This window comes from Myodes glareolus, chromosome 23 (assembly GCF_982192425.1).
Source record: "Myodes glareolus chromosome 23, mMyoGla1.1, whole genome shotgun sequence".
Lineage (NCBI taxonomy): Eukaryota > Metazoa > Chordata > Mammalia > Rodentia > Cricetidae > Myodes > Myodes glareolus.
In genome coordinates, this window is record NC_142048.1 from 13,962,231 (window position 1) to 13,979,922 (window position 17,692).

The following is a 17,692-nucleotide window of genomic DNA, read 5'->3' on the forward strand; positions in this document are numbered from 1 at the left end:
CTGAGAGAGAGAATGGTCTTGGAATTACTCTGAATCACCAAACTACACGTCATATTCTGCCTAAGAATACAGTGACCAGGGTCAGCTTCTCTCTTGGTGGCCACTTAGCTCTGCTGAATTTTAAAGACCTGAATTTTCCTGCTTTACCCTGAGCCAAGACCCACCATTTACATCAAGCTGTTCCTGCTTTGACTTTCTCAACTTGCCTCTAACATAGAACACAAGTGCCTGTGTACACACTGATGTCCATACATACATACATACCACACAGACACTGATGTACACACATACACTACACACACAGACACACATACACACACAAATACACTGAAGTACACACATACTACACACACAGACACATACACATACACACATACACTGCTGTAAACATACACACACAACATACACACATACACTGCTGTACACATACACACACAACACACACCATACACTGAGGTACACACACACACACTATTCACACAGACACACATACATACACGCACACACTGATGTACACATACACACACAACACATATACTACACACACCACACACACAGACATACACTGATATACACACACATACACTACACACACACACACACATACACACCACTATGCACATAATTGGAATGGCCCTTATGGATATTTTCTGTTTTGTATCTCAAATCTCAAGTTCAACATCCAGTCATTTCAAGAAGTAACGTCTAAAGTTCAAGTTCTCCCCTGTAGATGGGAAGTGTATGTGTGTCTGTGTGTGTAGTGTATGTGTATACATCAGTGTATGTGTGTGTATGGTGTGTGTGTATGTGTGATGTGTATGTATGTACATCAGTGTGTACATGAGCACTTGTGTTTCTGTGCCAACTTCACGTGCTGCTGTTGGTTTTGGTTCTGGTTTGTTTGTTTGTTTAAATCCACCGAGTCCACTTGGTGTTCCCATCATAAGCATGGCGCAGGACCATCTCCAGAAGCATGGACAGTCTCTCAGGGGCCACATCCCTGAAAAACACCGGGACTCTCTCTCTCTTGGCAGCCATCAATTGCCAATAGCGCCTCAGTTAGGGCTGGGAGTCATGAGACCCCGTCCATCCATGCTGGAGTTTTGCGACTTGATCTCTGTGCACAGTCACAGAGCTACCATTCGTAAACGCAGGAAAAGCCCTGTCTGGCACACACCACACCCATTGCTCTGCTGCAGACACCCACTTCCCACAGAAGACGCTTCGGTGTCCAGGCCAGTGCACAAGGCTTCTTTCCCATCCACTCCTTCTCAGCAGCAGCAATATAGTTAGTTCTAGATATTACTTATTAGTTGAGTTTAATCAAGTATGGAGAAGGTTTGTATAATGTATATTTCCAAATAGTCTCAACTCATTTAAATGGCAATTCTGGGTATAGCAACTTTATAATTAATCTACAATTAATACTACATTAACGAGATTATCCTTCCACAATGGCGAGTTACAGAGCATCTGCTATAAGCAAGACTTTCTCTGGAGTTAAATGTGCACAGACTTTTAACAACTTGTTTTTGAATCTTGTAAAAATGTGACCTTTTGCTAATTTCCTTCTTTACTATTGCTTATTGTATTCTCTATGTATAAGCATATATACAAATACATATGAACATAAATATTTGCACCAGGAAGGTTCTGGTTGCCATTTTCTGGATGTGTGAGATCCTGAATGTATATTTTAACATGCACAGAAAAGAAGATGTATATTGATTCAAAATTTGCAAGGCAAATTCAAGCAAGCATTCTGTCACCATCTGCAACAATAGTGATTTTCATTTGATTAGGCTGCTGGCCAGCCTATAAATCAAGCCCAACAGCTGACAAACATGTCAGTTCATTAAGCCATTTGTTTAAAATCAGGAGGTTGGAGGCATGATTTAACACAGTTAGACCTGGATTGCTTATTAAGAGTCAGTGATCAAAATCGGGGGCAGGGCTAATTTCATTACAGGTCATTTCTTTCAACTTTCAAGGCTACTTTCCTCAATGGCCAGAAGGCACACCACTTTTTTTTAAAGGAGAGTTGTGCAAACGTGTGTGTGTGTGTGTGTGTGTGTGTGTGTGTGTGTGTGTGTGTGTGTGTGTATGTGCAATATACACATTAGGGTTTCTGAGACTGAGTGACATCTTGGGTCTCATTATTATTATTATTATTTTTTTTTTTTGAGAGCATCTTGGTTAGCTCTGAATATCAACTCGATACAGCCTACAGGCCCCGGAGAGGAGAAGCCTCAGGTGAGGGACTGCCTAGACCAGCTGGCCTGTGGACATGTGTGTGGGGTTACCCTTTCTTACCAGAGGCCCAGACCACTGTGGGCAGACTGTTCTCCTGGGCCTGTGATGCCAAACTGGATGAAGAGAGAGCTAAGCCAGCAACATCCACCATGGTGCCTGCCCGACTTCTCTGGCTGTGACGTTAGCTCCCTGGTTGGCGTAATTGGAGCAGCAATCAGGCCTGCCTTCAAGTTCCCACCTGGCCCTTCCTCAAGGATAAACTGGAACCTTCCCCCACTAATTTACTTTTGGTTGGAGCACTTTATCTCAACAATGGAAGGGAAAGCAGAAGCTATCCCGCATAGGGATTCAGCAGACTCCCTCACCTCCGTCCACTAAACGCCATCAGTACCCCATTATCACCAGTTGCAAGATTCAAAAAGATGCCCAGGTATTGACAAATAACTCTGGAGGAGCAGAACTATCTTAATTTAAAGTTCACTTATGTCATATTTAAGGAATTTTTATTTCCTGTTGCATTACAAAGAATAATTGCCAGAAATCAAAAGTAATTAATAAGTTAATGAAATAAAGGCAGACTTCGCCAGTGTGGGTTTGAGCACTTCTTTACCATGTGATCTCAGGCAAGTTATTTAGTCTCCCTGTGCCTCAGTTTCCCCATTTATTAAGTGGGGGATGATAAAATACAATTACACTAGTGAATTAAAGACCAAGAGTCAATAATGTAATGTTTAGAAATCTGCCTGTCTGGTATATATAGCAGACACCACACAGACAAGTACGAATTAATAATTTAGCTTTTGTTCATTTAAAATACTATGCCTTTTATTTCTTTAGTAGAAAAATACTGAAAATGGAACCGTTGATTCTTTTCACGTATAAATTAAAGCAAAGAGATTACACCCCAGCACATTTATTGGTAGAAACCTATAATTTCAACACATATCTACATGAAAAGTGAGCTAAGAATCCTGGTATTAGAAGGAATTTTAGCAGCTATGGATATGGATTTTACCAACTTTGGCTAGGTAACAGGTAATTATGCGAGCAGGGCTCTGGAAAGGCTGAACGCCTGGGGAGGAGGAACAAAGAGGCTCTATCTGGATCAGAAAACCACGAAGCCAACGTCATACCTTGTGACGGGAGCCACGTAGTTGCCAGGGAAAACGCCTATCTTGCTGGTGTGCATCGATGTCCCTTTGAACCAGCCATCCTGGCAACGCTCAAACACCAGAAACATCTCCCCTTTTCTTAACTCAAGCTCGTCTTCTTTCCGGGGAGTATAGGGGTACATAGCAACATACCTAGAATGGGTGTAAAAAAAAAGAAAGAAAAGAAAGATCTCAGGCTGGCAGACAAACCCTAAGATCTCCAAACCCTTGCTTGGTATAAGTTTTGAGTATCTTATACAGAAGTAAACAGGAAGTAAAATCTTGACCTGCAAGTGACGCTGGGAAGTCTCTATGGAAAGAGGTTTGCTGTCTGCATGTTAACCGCAGGCAGAGGCTTTCCTGATTGAAAGCGCTCCTCCTGGCGCGGCCATGATTAGCTCACCAAATGGTGCACATGTGCTCTGACAGAATTAGTGCGCTTTCCAAGAGTCCTACCTTAGTGTTGTGGATTAGGGGCCCGGTGGGGAAACAGAGCGCTTTAAATGGCACTTGTTAGACTTGGGAACGAGCTCCAGATGAGGACACACGGCAGAGAATCCCACTGGGAAGCAGTACGCTGCCTTCTCCGCGCGCTGAACCCAGAGGCTTAGGCGCACCTGCGTTTCTGAGCTCAGCCAAGATGCTGATTGACAAAGCCAAAGGAACAGAAAGTCTAGGTCGTGGAGAGCACAAAACGGCTGCCCGGAGCAAGGTGCCTGTCCACACAGAGAAGCCAGGCAGGCGAGTGACCGACAGAGCTGCCGGTGTTTTCTGAACTCTCCAGGTGCAGATAGATTCACAGAAAGCAGAAGCCTTCCGTCCGCAGCAAACTGCACAGGGCAATTGGACCTTTCTGGTCGCTCATTGCTGGGGATTTACAGCCATATACTGTAAATATGCTCTCTGCAAAGAGACCTGATGTGTGTGCCATGCCTTCCTGCTCCTTAAGATCCTGCTGCAAGGAATGAAAATGAAGACTAAAAGGTCACCCAGGAGCTGCACAGAAAAAGAGCCGCTCTCTATGCCGTTCCTCTACAAAGAAGGAAAACAGAAATCTCCCTTAAACCATGAAAGGTCTTTTCTCAGCAGGACAGCCATCTACCATGCTCATGTGAGGCTCGTTTTATCCAAGTGTTCTCCTAATTATATGCATGGCCAGGTAGAAGTTTCCAGAATACAAACCACGTGCTGAGCTCTAAGCCCCGCCACCAGCTCATCTCAGACACGCGTTTCTTGGTCTGCATTGTTGGGGCTCAGTTTGACACGAAGGCTTACACAGTAATAAAAGACAGCCTCACTTACACACTGGGGCGAGTTTGAGGCCGTAAATGTGCAATCTGGTCAGTGGATCCCGCCACAGGCCTGGCTCCCATTCCGGCGGCAGCAGCAGCAGCAGCAGCAACGGAGGCGGCAGAGGCGCCTGACGGTGTGGATGGGAGGACAGTGGCAGCCAGAGGAGGGGGTGGAGGAAGAGGAGGATTCATAGTCTAAGACAGAAAAAAAAAGATGATGAGGAGGGCACAAATCATATTTATGTATCTCTTCCGTGGAAGGTATAAGGGAGAAAGAGTCAAAACCCCACAGAACGAAATCCACATAAAACAGCACCCGTACACTAAATGACTGGGTCAAAGTTTAAGATTCCTAACACACGGAAAGCCCAGGACTGGGGCTGGAGAGATGGCTCAGTGGATGAGCGCTCGGGCTGCTCTTCTAGAGGACCCAGGTTTGATTCCCAGCACCCACAAGACAGCTCACAACCAGCTGTGACACGAGATCCAAGTGATCCAACACCTTTTTCTGGCTCCTGCCGGCCCCAGGCACACATGCTATGCACAGACATATATGCAGGCAAAACATTCATACACATCAAATAAATAAGAATTAAACATTTTAAAAAAAGGTTAAGTGCAGATTGGGACAAGACTTGAGATACCTTTCAAGGGAGCTGCTATAATGTCGTGTTGTTGGCCAGAATTAATTTTATGATGGGTTTTGTAACCTGAAACTTAAATACAGCACACAACGATTTGGCTGCACTGTATCAAGCCATTCCTCCGGCAGTCGGTTCTTTTGAAGCCTGATCTTCCCGGCGTGCAAACAATGGCCAGCCACAGTCACAAGGCTATGGTTGCTACCTTTGCTTTTCCTTTTCTTCACTTTGCCAGTTGTTGAAATTTAGGACTATCAAGGCTGGTAATCGTTAACACAGACACCAGTGAAAAGCTGCCGGGCCCTTTCTGGGCAGTCTAATGGGGTTCTGCCCACAGGAATCCTTGTCTTTGAAAAATCAATGGAGCAATTGTTACCTTCTGATCTATAAACCCCAGCTAATTCTTCAGGGGCTATACACCGACACTCCTGGGAAAACAGGCATTCAATGCCCTACCTCGCCCTCCCTGAATCTTAGAACAGTAGAGGTAGAGACTGAACCAAGGGAGAAGCTGAGAGACGCTAGCACCCAGAAAGCCCAAACAGCTTCTGCTCATGAGCGCGCCACTGAGAAAAGTCCAGTGCTTTCAAAGCAGATTTCCAGTCATGGCATTTCAAATTTTTGAAAGGAAAATCGATCCCATTAACACCTATCTACCCATTAAAGTACACAATTCCAGACATCCACACAGGACTAGACCTGTAACTGTGTTATATTTAAGTTTTTGCTAACGCGGGTTCCGGAAAGGACTTTCCCACACTACAACAGATCATTGAGCACAGCAGCAAATGAGGCGTGGAACTGCTTCCAGAGGGCCAGCTTACAGGACAGGGTGTTCACAAAGTCACGGAGAGGTCGCTCGCCCCACAAACGGGGCAGCATTGGGCAGCATTAGGTCTGCTATGCGGCCAGCATTGCATGTTCTAAGGTTCGGAGCCTTGAGCCTTTAAGCGGAGAATCAAGTATTCTTGCTGTCTGGCCTGCTTGCGGTGACAAAGCAGGGAAAAATAAAGATAATCCAGGAGAAATAGTGAGAAAATGTGATCTGTGCTATTCAAAGACAGCTCCACGTCAGAGGCTTGGTGGGTGAAAGGGGCCAGGTCTAACTGCACACAGAAGAATCCATGGAGAAATCAGGGAATCCTCATTGGCCTGATGGTCACTCCAATCTTTCTAGACCCATTCTCAAGAAAGCGTGGTTATGGAAAGGCAGAAGGCAAGGTGACATGTGTTCAACAAGGAAATAGAATTTAAAAAAATTTTTAAAAAGCAACGGGGCTAAATTATGTTTTAGAAAGAGGCAAAAATAAAAAGCAGAATTCACTTATGGACCTGATTTAAAAAAAAACAGACTTCACATTTTAATAAAACATAATGAAGGGTCACAGCTTGTTATAAAACAGTAAGCAAATGTAGCAGCTCATGAAAGAAGAGTTATGCATTCAGAGACGGCAGAAAAGGGGATATTCACACAGGCAGACCTGAAGCTGGGGTCTCAGAAAATACAGTCATGGCTCTTTGTTTTTTGAAAGAGAAGAGTTGGTCTTTTCATAACACTGGGCAGATACTCCCCCCTCTCAACACGGAGTGAGTATGTGTTAGACTGAGAACGCCTGATTAAAATCAAGAGTCCTAGACGCGGCTTGGTCCTGTGGGCTGGGAAAATGATAGGACTCTCTGAATGCAGAGCGGTGATACACCAGTCTGAGGCTGCTTTATAAACAATCTCAATTGCAATAAGGGTACACTGGAAGTTCAAAAGGTGATCCACCCTGCAATGGGCTGTGGGCAGTTGGCTATCTTGCAAGACCTAACATCTCTATGAAAAAAGAACCATGGCCTTTTGTTCACCCGGCCTTGACCTAGAGACCTACCTATTATCCCAGAGTCTGGGTCAGCCACCAGAGATGCACTCCCCCTACCAGCAAAAATCTCCTACAGGTCTTTGGGTTGCATACTGCTCATCAAACACAGGACTCAGGCATGGTCTGCCCTCGTGACACAGCCATCATTTGCCATGCTAAGATTCTGTCCCCCTAGCGAGCTGACAAGTCTCGCAGAAGCAAGGGTGACAGATATCCACCCTGACCAGCTTGTTGGGGCAGACCCAGTTTCCCAGGGAGGCGGCGTCTTGTAGCTCAGTAGGACACTGGCAGGACACTAGACCTAAGAAGTATGCGGCCACAAGCTGCTCCTTCCTAGATGATTTCCTCCCCTTGCCCTTTCATGAGACAAATACAGAGAGTGGCTAGATCTGGATTCAGCTAAGGCTGGGAGAAACATGTAGGAGGTTTCAAGCCTGAAGTCAAGGATTGAAGACCAGCTTACTGCTGAAGGGGGTTGCTTTAGGAACAAGCTCAGGTGACAATCAAAGGCTCCTTTCCTTTTTCATGTCTCTTCCATGAGTCTCTTCCTCACACACCTCACAGGACACTATTTACCATCCCTTAAACCATCCCTTGCTAAATCTCAACCCCACACTTCAGCATCTCTAAATGGCCTCTCTGGGTGGGAGGCAAGGACTCAGACTGGGTAAAGAGAGAACAATGCTGCCGATTTTCGCTGTACTGCGATATGTATATGACTTGCTATTTGACAATGGATCTCTAAGAAAAAGGAGGGATTTCCCTTGTAGCTAATTGTAGAAAATATGTGTTGTTTCTATCCTTACAATAACTCGGGATGGTGTGCGTGTTGCCTTCCCTAGTGCACAGAGCACAGTCAAAGGCCAACGGATGGAAGGCAGTGTTATGGTTTAAGGAGCTCTGGAGGCAAAGACTGACTTCCTCTTACACTCCTGGCTCCAAGCTTTACAGTCAGAAGGCAGGAGACCCTCAGTGAATGCTTGTAATTGTGAGACATTCTGTGCTTCTCGTTGCCCCTTCGGACGATACCATTTGGATCTAGAAGTTTCAAGCCCTAAGATGCTAGGGTGCCTTTCTCTGGTTGCTATGGAGGTTCTGAGCTGGGCAAGGTAGTTCCTGCCTGTATTTCCAGCATTTGGGAGACTGAGGAAGAGACATCATGAGTTCAAGGCTAACCTGAGCTACACAGAGATTGAGGCTAACATAGGCTACACAGCTAGACCCTATCTTGAAAACCAAAAGAGAATATGTATGTGTGTGTGTGTATGTGTGTGTGTGTGTGTGTGTACATACACACATATATACATATATTCTGATCAAAGAAAAAAGAAACTTTTGATCATACCCTACCCCATAGCTTGATTTTCAGTTCTCCTGCCAAAGACTTTCCTTTTACCTCCTCAAGCAACAAGGTTTGTGGTCTCCATCTGTGCCCTACTTCTGATATACGTGCCCTCCTTCTGATATAGTTCTTTCATATTGATGCAGTCTACCAACCGAGTGACATCCACAACCCTAATGTTTCTACAAACACACACACACACACACACACATACAATCGCAGAATCCAAGTACTTGGGAGATAAAGGCAGGAAGTTCAGAAGTTCAGGGTTATCCTCAGTTACATGGTGAGTTTAAGGCCAGCCTGGGGTACATGAGATACTGTCTCAAAAAGGAGGAAGAAGAGAAGGAAAAAAAAGTTTAAACAGGGTTTCTAACCTTGAGAGTTAAACTTAACTGTTTTAAGTATTTGGCCTTCAGTGACCTGGCTGCCTTGTGGATCTCTGCAGCCAAGCATGTCACATTGTATCAGCAATTACTCCTTTTGGACATTCTTCTGCTCCTGTACCAGGGATACAGGTCTAAGATCTTCATCCTCCTCATCCCTCAAAACAAGTCAGCAACAATAACAGCCAACTACTATTAATAGGCTCATGCCTGAATCAGACAGCTGAGACACTTCTGCTCTTGACAGAGGAGACTTAACACCCTCACTGCTGCATGGGACATGTTGGAGACATACGCTCATAAATAACTTCATTCTGCATAAAAGATTTAAAAATCTCAATTTATGAAAAAAAAGCACTGGAAATAACTTTCCTTTCCTATCCCAGGAGTGACATTTACTTCCTATAAATCCACACCATGAAAAGCCTGTTTGATTTTTTTTTCTACCAAGCTACCTCCTATTGCTATGATAGCAAAGTCTCCTGAAATGCTGCAGGTTTTAAACAGAATCCTTGCCACAATTAACTGGAGCTACCAAGGGCACGAGGGCAGGTGCTAGAGAGTTTCCCATCCAAACCCAACATTACGTCCACAGCATTCACCAACCTACCAGAGACTTTGAGATCTACCCATCTCTGGGGATGACAGGCAAGCCTGTTTATAATTAGTTTTTCATTAAATGGAGTTGGCACAGTAGACAGTGTTTAATAAATCTCTCTCTTGCTTAATACACAGTCTTTCCTATAAAAAATCCTAGGATAAAAATGACTGAACATGAATTAATTTTTATACACTCTCCTGTGGCCTGTTCCATTGATTTGCCCTAGAGTCAACCCCCAGCAAAGAACTGGCCATTTATTATATTATAAAATTTTCAGTTCACAAGGGCTAAAACTTGGCCAGCCTTGTATCTTTTACACTAATTAATTTTTCTAGGATCAGAAAAGTCAGTCATCCCTTTCCCCCTCCAGACATGGAGTTGGACCGCTTCCTTGCATGGAGTCCTCTAGAGTGGAGCTACACTGTGCTGGATGTGCTTTGTTGGTAGGGAAACAAAAAAAGAAGTGACTCCCCTGGAGATTGGAGGGCAGGATGGGTTATGAAATCTGGCTTTAGTGAAACATCCATGGCTAACGGAATCTTATGGAAACCACATTTAATGAATGTTCACTTAAATTCATCTTCTCCCCAGATGAACTGAGGCTATGTCTCCTTCACTAAGCTGGTATCTTAGCGAGGAAGCTGTAATTGCTCAGGGAGCATTTTAAAAAAGAAAAAGAAAAAAGAAAAGAAAATCCAACAGCTTTAACCTGTGAGTAGAACCTGCCAGTGTGCACTTAGACTGAAGAACATGGTTTACTCTGTGAGCATCTTTAAGAGCCTGAGAGAAGTCAGGTAAAAGCTATAGTTATTTAAGACCTTGTTCTAAAACTCAGCTTTTCAATTAGCTAGGAAACTTATCTAGCCAACATTAATATATATATATATATATATATATATATATATATATATATATATATATATATATATATATTTGGTTTTTCAAGACAGGGTTTCTCTTGGTTTTTGGAGCCTGTCCTGGAACTAGCTCTTGTAGACCAGGCTGGCCTCGAACTCACCTAGATCCGCCTGCCTCTGCTCCCGAGTGCTGGGATTAAAGGCATGCGCCACCACAGCCCGGCTGCCAACATTAAGGAGAAAGACGCAGCTGGAAAAGGAAGACGGCGAAAGCCTGGCGGAGTCACTATAGTGACCAGGATGTTGTGAGGTCCATGGCATCCTTAGGGCAACAACGCAACAGTCCCAGTCCCACTTTGTCAGTAGAGAGCACTGAGAAGAGCAGCAGAGGGCACCCCCCCCCCCACCGTTCTCTCCCTCCACCACCGAGGAAGGCAGGGCTCCGAGGAGCTCAGAGTAGGAACCTGGAGGCAGGAACTAAAGCAGAGACCGTGGGCGGAGACTGCCGACTGCCTGACTGGCTTCTGCGGCTTGCTCACGTACCTTCTACAGGCCAGACCCACTGCCCAGAGTTGGTATGTCCCACAGTAGGCTGGGCCCTTCTGCATCCATCAGTGATCCAGAAGACGCCCCACAGCCACGCCCCTAGGCCAATCTTGCAGGGGCAGTCCCTTAATTGAAGCTCCCTCTTCCCATGTGTGTCTAGGTTTGTGCCAAGTTGACAGAAACTAACACGCGCAGACGCCAAGGCTGGAAGACGCTGAGGAACTTTTCCAGGGACGCATGATAAATAAAAGGCTGAGCTGAACTTGAAGCCACGCCTGTCCCATTCCGAGCCTAAAACCCTTCAGCAGGCTACACAGTTTCTCGGGGAGGTTCATCAGATACCGCAGGTGCGGGACCAGGGAGGGTAATGCTAGGATCCGGCACCAGGCCGTCCGATGAGTGATGGTGTCTATCCTCACTCCACTCGGTGCTGGAACCAGTGGTATGAATGCATAACCAAGACATTAGCCTGAGTGAAAGATGTCTCGTGTTCTCCAGTACCTTGCTGCTTACTGAATTGTGCTTTTTTGAACCAATGGGGCTATTTTTGTTTACTCCCCAAGGGTGTATTTGCTTGCTTTCCTCCACAGTGTTGTTCTTTATACCCATCGTCCTTGCCTATTAGGATTCTCTGGGACAACACACCCCATTCCCACTCTAAATTGATGACTGGAGTCTACCTGTGAGAGAGTTTGTAGAAGAAACATCAACATACTCCACAGGACCCTCCCAGGGCAGCAGGGACCTTGAAAGAATCTCTATGAGCTACAGAGGAGAAGAAACTAGAGACGACCCCTAAAAGCTGACATTTGGCATCATTTTAGTGAGTGAATGAAACCAAACCACTTAAGCTGGGAAGATCCATGTCTTCACCATTTCTATGAAATATATCTTCAAAAAGAATAAGCAGAAGCTAGAAACCCCACAGAAATAAAAGTTAAGCCTTTGGGAAATCAAACTGAACTTCAACAAAATGAAATGTATTTTTCAGAGTTCTCATAGCTCCAGGCCAGCAACTGCCACTGCGAGAAACTTTGCAGGTGATTGGCAAGAAGTCGTCTAACATTTTTTGTGCGATTTGCAGAGACAACAGGAGAAGGGCAGACGCAATCCCACCTGTCAAGCATCCATGGGCACGGCGGGAGTTGGTCGGAATGTGCCAGGTCGTCAAGAGAAATAAACGCCTCAAAGAGAAATAAAGACACGGAAATGGTACTTACTCCAAGGGCAGCTTGGTAGGAGACATCTGACGGGAACGTGAACGAAGGGCCAGTTGTCACAGGGCTGCTTGGGGGTGGGGTCACAATTAACCCAGTGGTGCTGATATGAACCTGCCAAGGGAAACAACTTATTAAAAAGACAGCATACTTTTTAAAAAAATCTATCTCTCTCTGTGTCTGTTCCTCCCTGCCTCTGCCCTCACTTCTGCCCCCCAATGTGTGTGTGGACATGTTCCATAGTGCCATGTGGAGGTCAGAGGACAATCTCAGATGCTGACCTCACCATCTCCTTTATTTGAGATAGGGTCTCTTCAGTTACCTATGTCAAACAAGTTGGCTTGTGTGGCAAGCACTTTACCGAGCCCATCTCCCCAACGCAAGTTCGCCATATTGAATGCAACAGATTCTACAAGAAGAAGTCACATAGAAAAGAAATCTGTATAGAATGTTATTTGGGGGAGGCAGAATCCTTTTCCTTGTATCCAATCCCAAAATGTTTAACGATCTAACATGGATCTGATATGCCAGTCACTGCAATGCGCTATTTCACACAACATGCTACCATGAATCCAACTGTTGGAATGGTCAGCCTGGGGCTAACTAGCATCACATTCCCATGAAGAACCTGCTAAGGTAAGCTGTGGCTCACTCATCCCTCTATTGATCTGCCAAATCTATGGAAAATTCTGAGGTATTTTTCTATTTTCAAGATCATGCTTTCAGACCTCTATCCCTCAGGGAGGACCGGCAACCAAGATGCAGCTGCCGAGATGTGCCTACAGCTGAGAAGTCACTAGAGAACCTTACAGGAATAGCGCCATGGCAAACTGTTTTCAAAGGTGTCATCCATGACACGACCTGAGATTAATCTACTAGAAAGAAATTGAGTTATTTTGGTAATTTCACTGCTGCCCATGACTTGATCAGTCTCACTCAGGTTGCAGGGCAGATACAAGGGCAGGATATTGGGGGTGCTACTTAATGCTGCAGAAGAGAGGGGTGTAGATGTGCCAGGGGATGGGATGTCTTGTCTTCCAGCATGTACAGCAATGCAGCTAGCCAGCACCTGTTTCCCCATGGAACCGCAACCATCAGTCGGTCCCGTGTACAAGAAGGGGCTAAGGGAAATGAGAAGACTTGGGGAGAGAAAACGGGGCAATCCGATGAGCCTTCTTGCTTTTCCCGGGGACCAGGGCAGTATAAAAATGCCTCAGAAACTTGACATCATGAATCCTGCCTCCGGGTGACACATGCAGAAGTCATCATGGGTAAGGTCAGGGGCAGACCAATTGTCTTCACGTGCTTCATGGATGTCAGTCACACATACCCATGAACACGTGTGTCAGGGGTCCACCTGCATGGCACAGCTTGGAGGTCGGTGTCTAGTTTATACACTTTCAAGTTTAGTCCTCACTCAACAGACACTAAATACAATGGCAAGCCAGCCCGTTGCCCCTCTGCCACTTGGCCATCCTGCTGATGGAGACTCTGGATACAACAGTGAGATCTTTATCACCTACAGCATGAAGACAGGGACTTTTCATATGATAGAGAAGCGAGGTCCAAAACAGCCCATTTTCTAAGTACCATTATACCAGCACTCAACTGGCTACGCCACTGTATCATTGAGCTCTCATTCAGAAGCGAGAGACAAATGAATACAGACTTGGTTAGGTCCGTTTCTTCTTATTTTTTAATAACTGTAACAAAACCAAACCCTAACTAATCCACTAAGAAGAAAAAAATAGAATGAAAGACAATTGAAGCTAAAGGTGAGTGTCAGGAAGGAAAATGAAATTGTGCTAGTGGCAAAGACAGATTCCGGGACAGCATCTCTTGGGACAGGCTGGTTTGAACAGCCTCCCATGGTCATTTTCCTGCATGCACTCCTCTCCATGCTGATGAGGACAGTGTATGTGCCTGTGGTGCAGGCAGCACACACACACACACTCACACACTCATACACATTCACACTTGCACACATTCTCTCTCTCACTCACACACCCACACACACTCACACACACACTCACACTTGCACACATACTCTCTCTCACACACACTCATACACACTTGCACACATACTTTCTCTCTCACACACACTCACATACTCATACACACTCACACTTGCACACATACTTTCTCACACATACTCACACACTCACACTTGCACACATTCTCTCTCACACACACACTCACACACTCATCCACACTCACACTTGCACACATTCTCTCTCATACACACATTCATACACTCATACACACTCACACTTGCACACATACTTTCTCTCTCACACACACATTCACATACTCATACACACTCACACTTGCACACATTCTCTCACACACACACACTCACACACTCATACACACTCACACTTGCACACATACTCTCTCTCTCTCTCTCTCTCTCTCTCTCTCTCTCTCACACACACACACACACACACACACACACACACACTCAAGGTTCCTTGTGGACCGGTGCCCTAGATAAGCGGTGTTTTCTGTAAACCTCAGCGGGAGAGCCAGGCAGCTCTTCACACACCTCCCATCTTCTGCCTGAAATAACTTCTCCCCGAGGCAACACCCACCACTGAAAACAACCAACTGGGTCCAGAAAGGGGGGGGGGAAGGTTGGTTGAAGGGGGAACTGTTTCAAGAAAACAGAAAGAGCCTTGTTCCCTAAACTACTCAATTTCAAGCAAAAATAGCCCCGCTTTTGTAGCCTTTATCCCCAGCGTGTGGTGCGGCAGGGTCAGACGTGCCGACACCTGACCACTGAGTTCTCTACAGGACACAACACTGCGCTCACCGTCCTTTCTCCTTCAACCTTCACTACTACAAAAGCATCTGAGTCCACGCTCTTAAAGCTCTTCCCGCTCAGGGAACAACAGCTCGACTCTACATCAAGAATATCTCCCTGTGTAAATGGCGTTAGTGCCACACACACGAAGCAAACTCACTCAAAACGGTTTATTTTTTGGTAGTGGATCTTTACCAGTCTTCTTCTTCAGCCCCTTACTCAAAAATCCGTTCCCAGTCTCCGCAGTTCACTTGGCGCTGGTACTCTGCTCTACGAGCCAACTTCAGCCTCTGCTCTAAAACCCTGTCTTTTCTTTTCTTTCATTCTTATGGGGTTTTTACATTTATTTTATTCATATGAGTGTTCTGTATTCACATATGTCTGTGCACCAGATGCATGCCTGGTACCTGAGCAAGTGAGGAACCTCATGTGGGTGCTGGGAATCGAACCTGTGTCCTTCATAACAATAACAGATGCTTTAACTACTGAGCCAACTCTCCAGCCCCCCTCTAATTTCAGGCAACCACTGGTTATGTGAACGGTAAAATGCTTCTCTCTCCATCTAGTTCTTAAGCAACTCATCCATTGGACAAGCGTTTGAGTGTTTGCTGATGTAAACCATACACAGTGAGTGAGCAAAATGAAGGCCCTCCCCCTCCTTGCACTCACGCTAATGCATCTGTGTATGTTCTAGTTTTCTTCACTAAAATCAAAAGTTCTATAACCTTGGAGTAATACATTTAATTCCTGACATGATGTGTCAACCCAGAGATGTCAAAACAAATAGATAAGAAAAGCCAATTTTTAAAAAAATTAACCAGGAATGCCCAAATTTTTAGTCTGCAACGCCATATAGAGACTTATTAAACTATATAAACTTCTTTAGGATTGGGATTAAATATATTTTTACTTTGTTTTGTTCATTAATGGGAATTTCATCTTTTATATTTTAAGGAAAAACAACCTAAAGTTACACTGTGGAATAAAATATGCATGAAATTAAGTGATCCGTAAGCTCGTCCTCCCTGCTGTGTTGGGCTGCTTTGGACACTGCTCTCTGACCTCCAGGTTGGGAGGAACGTGACAATGACATAGAGTCACTCTAGACCAGAGTAAGCCCTGCATGAGGAACCCTATATATCCCATTACATACTGTGCCCAGGAGTCTGATAATAAAACATTCACCAATCAATTGTCAAACACATGAATGAATGTTCGCAATCGACACCTACATTTTAACACACAAAGAGCACGCAGCCATGTTATTTAGTACAGTCCCGAGCCTCGATGGAGTGAAGGGAGTTTCAAAAGGGCAAGGTCAATTTCTACGTTGACTGTTGCTTTCTCTATTTCTCTTCTTGTTCTACTGTGTGGATGGGAACCCAAGCGCCGAACTGTGAGAAGCTGCAGATGGGAGCTCACTGTACTGAGAACTGTGAGTGTGGACAAAGATGAAGATCTCAAGGGCAAGACTTCCAGGGGATAGCATTGGGAAGTTTTGTAAAACTCAGCGAGTGCCTGTGACATCAAAAGCATTGGCATTGTCTGACACACTTTGTAGGTTCCAATACTGTCTCTGAGTCCTTAGTTTGGAGATGATACACTCATGCTATCCTTCCCTTCTCTTATCTTTGTACTTAGAACACTGTTGTGCTTTGACTGTGAAATGTCACCCATAGGCTCCTACGTTTGAACGCTTGGCGGTCAGTTGAAGGTGCTACTTGGGAAAGTCATTACATCTTTAGAGACTGAATCTAGAGAGGATGAATCACTCACTGTCCCTGGATCTGGAGGCTTGGTAGCCAGACTCCAATCCCTGTCTACACTAAGCTTCCTAAGCATAGACACAATGTGAGTAAATCGGCTTCGTGCTCTGAGCACCACGCCTTCCCTGTCTGCTGTCATGTCTCCCATCACAGCGGACTGACTGCATCTCTCTGGAAGTGTAAGCTAAAATAACCCTTTTCTCCCTCAAGTTGATTTATCACAGCAAGTAGCTGAGACAAATGTGAAGAAGGCAGCAAGGCAGCAAGGAAAGCGACCCTCTTCTGAAGTTTTGCCCTGGTGAGCCCGCGCTTCTGTAGCAGACGCTGCCCCTGTACCTGAGACGGGGCGCTGCAGGAGAGCCCTGACAGTTCGCTGATGCGGGCTGCGGCGGTGGGGTTGCTGGAACTGATGAGCACTGGAGGGCTGATCTCCATGGAGTGGCGGTGCTGGGATGCCTGGGAGGACTTGTTGGCCATGGTGAGGGAGGTGAAGGAGTGCCGCTTCCTGGTGTTCTTCTTGGTGTCGGCGTGTTTGGGGGCTGTGCCGCTCTGCGCTGTCGCTGATGGGCATTCTGCGGTGTCTACTCCGGGCGCTGGAGGCTTGTCCCATTCAATCAGCTGCTTGGCAGCCGAGTTAAACTGCAAAAGCAAGCAGCAGAACAGCACAAGGTCAGACAGTTCTCGGGGGTTCAATGAGCATGTTTTTCCCTAAGTGTTTTCGTCTCTAACTCAAAGCCGCCATATTAACGCTTGCATATGCAAGTTAGCGTCTCTTCCATGCGACACGTCTTCATAATGGGATCTCATTGGACCTAGGACACAGGTAGTTATTAACTTAAAAGTAAGTAGTTCCAACGTAAGGCCAAAAATATAAAGTCATGTTCCTAAGAATTTGGGAGATGTTTAATTTTGGCATTTGCCAGTAATACAAGAGTTCGGCTCATTGGTGAAACGGAGCAGTGAAAAGGGTAT

General features: G+C 45.4%; 1 protein-coding gene across 1 annotated transcript in view; it reads right to left on the reverse strand.

Annotated features, from left to right (window-relative positions):
* Sh3rf1 (SH3 domain containing ring finger 1) overlaps positions 1-17,692 on the reverse strand; it is a 159,330-nt gene that overhangs the window by 21,509 nt on the left and 120,129 nt on the right. Inside the window, exons 5-8 of the mRNA XM_085680332.2 lie at positions 17,057-17,359; positions 12,155-12,265; positions 4,707-4,891; positions 3,387-3,557 (exon numbers count right to left, since the gene is read on the reverse strand). Coding sequence (XP_085536458.2) covers positions 3,387-3,557; positions 4,707-4,891; positions 12,155-12,265; positions 17,057-17,359 — 770 coding nt within the window. The remainder of the gene's footprint in view (positions 1-3,386; positions 3,558-4,706; positions 4,892-12,154; positions 12,266-17,056; positions 17,360-17,692) is intronic.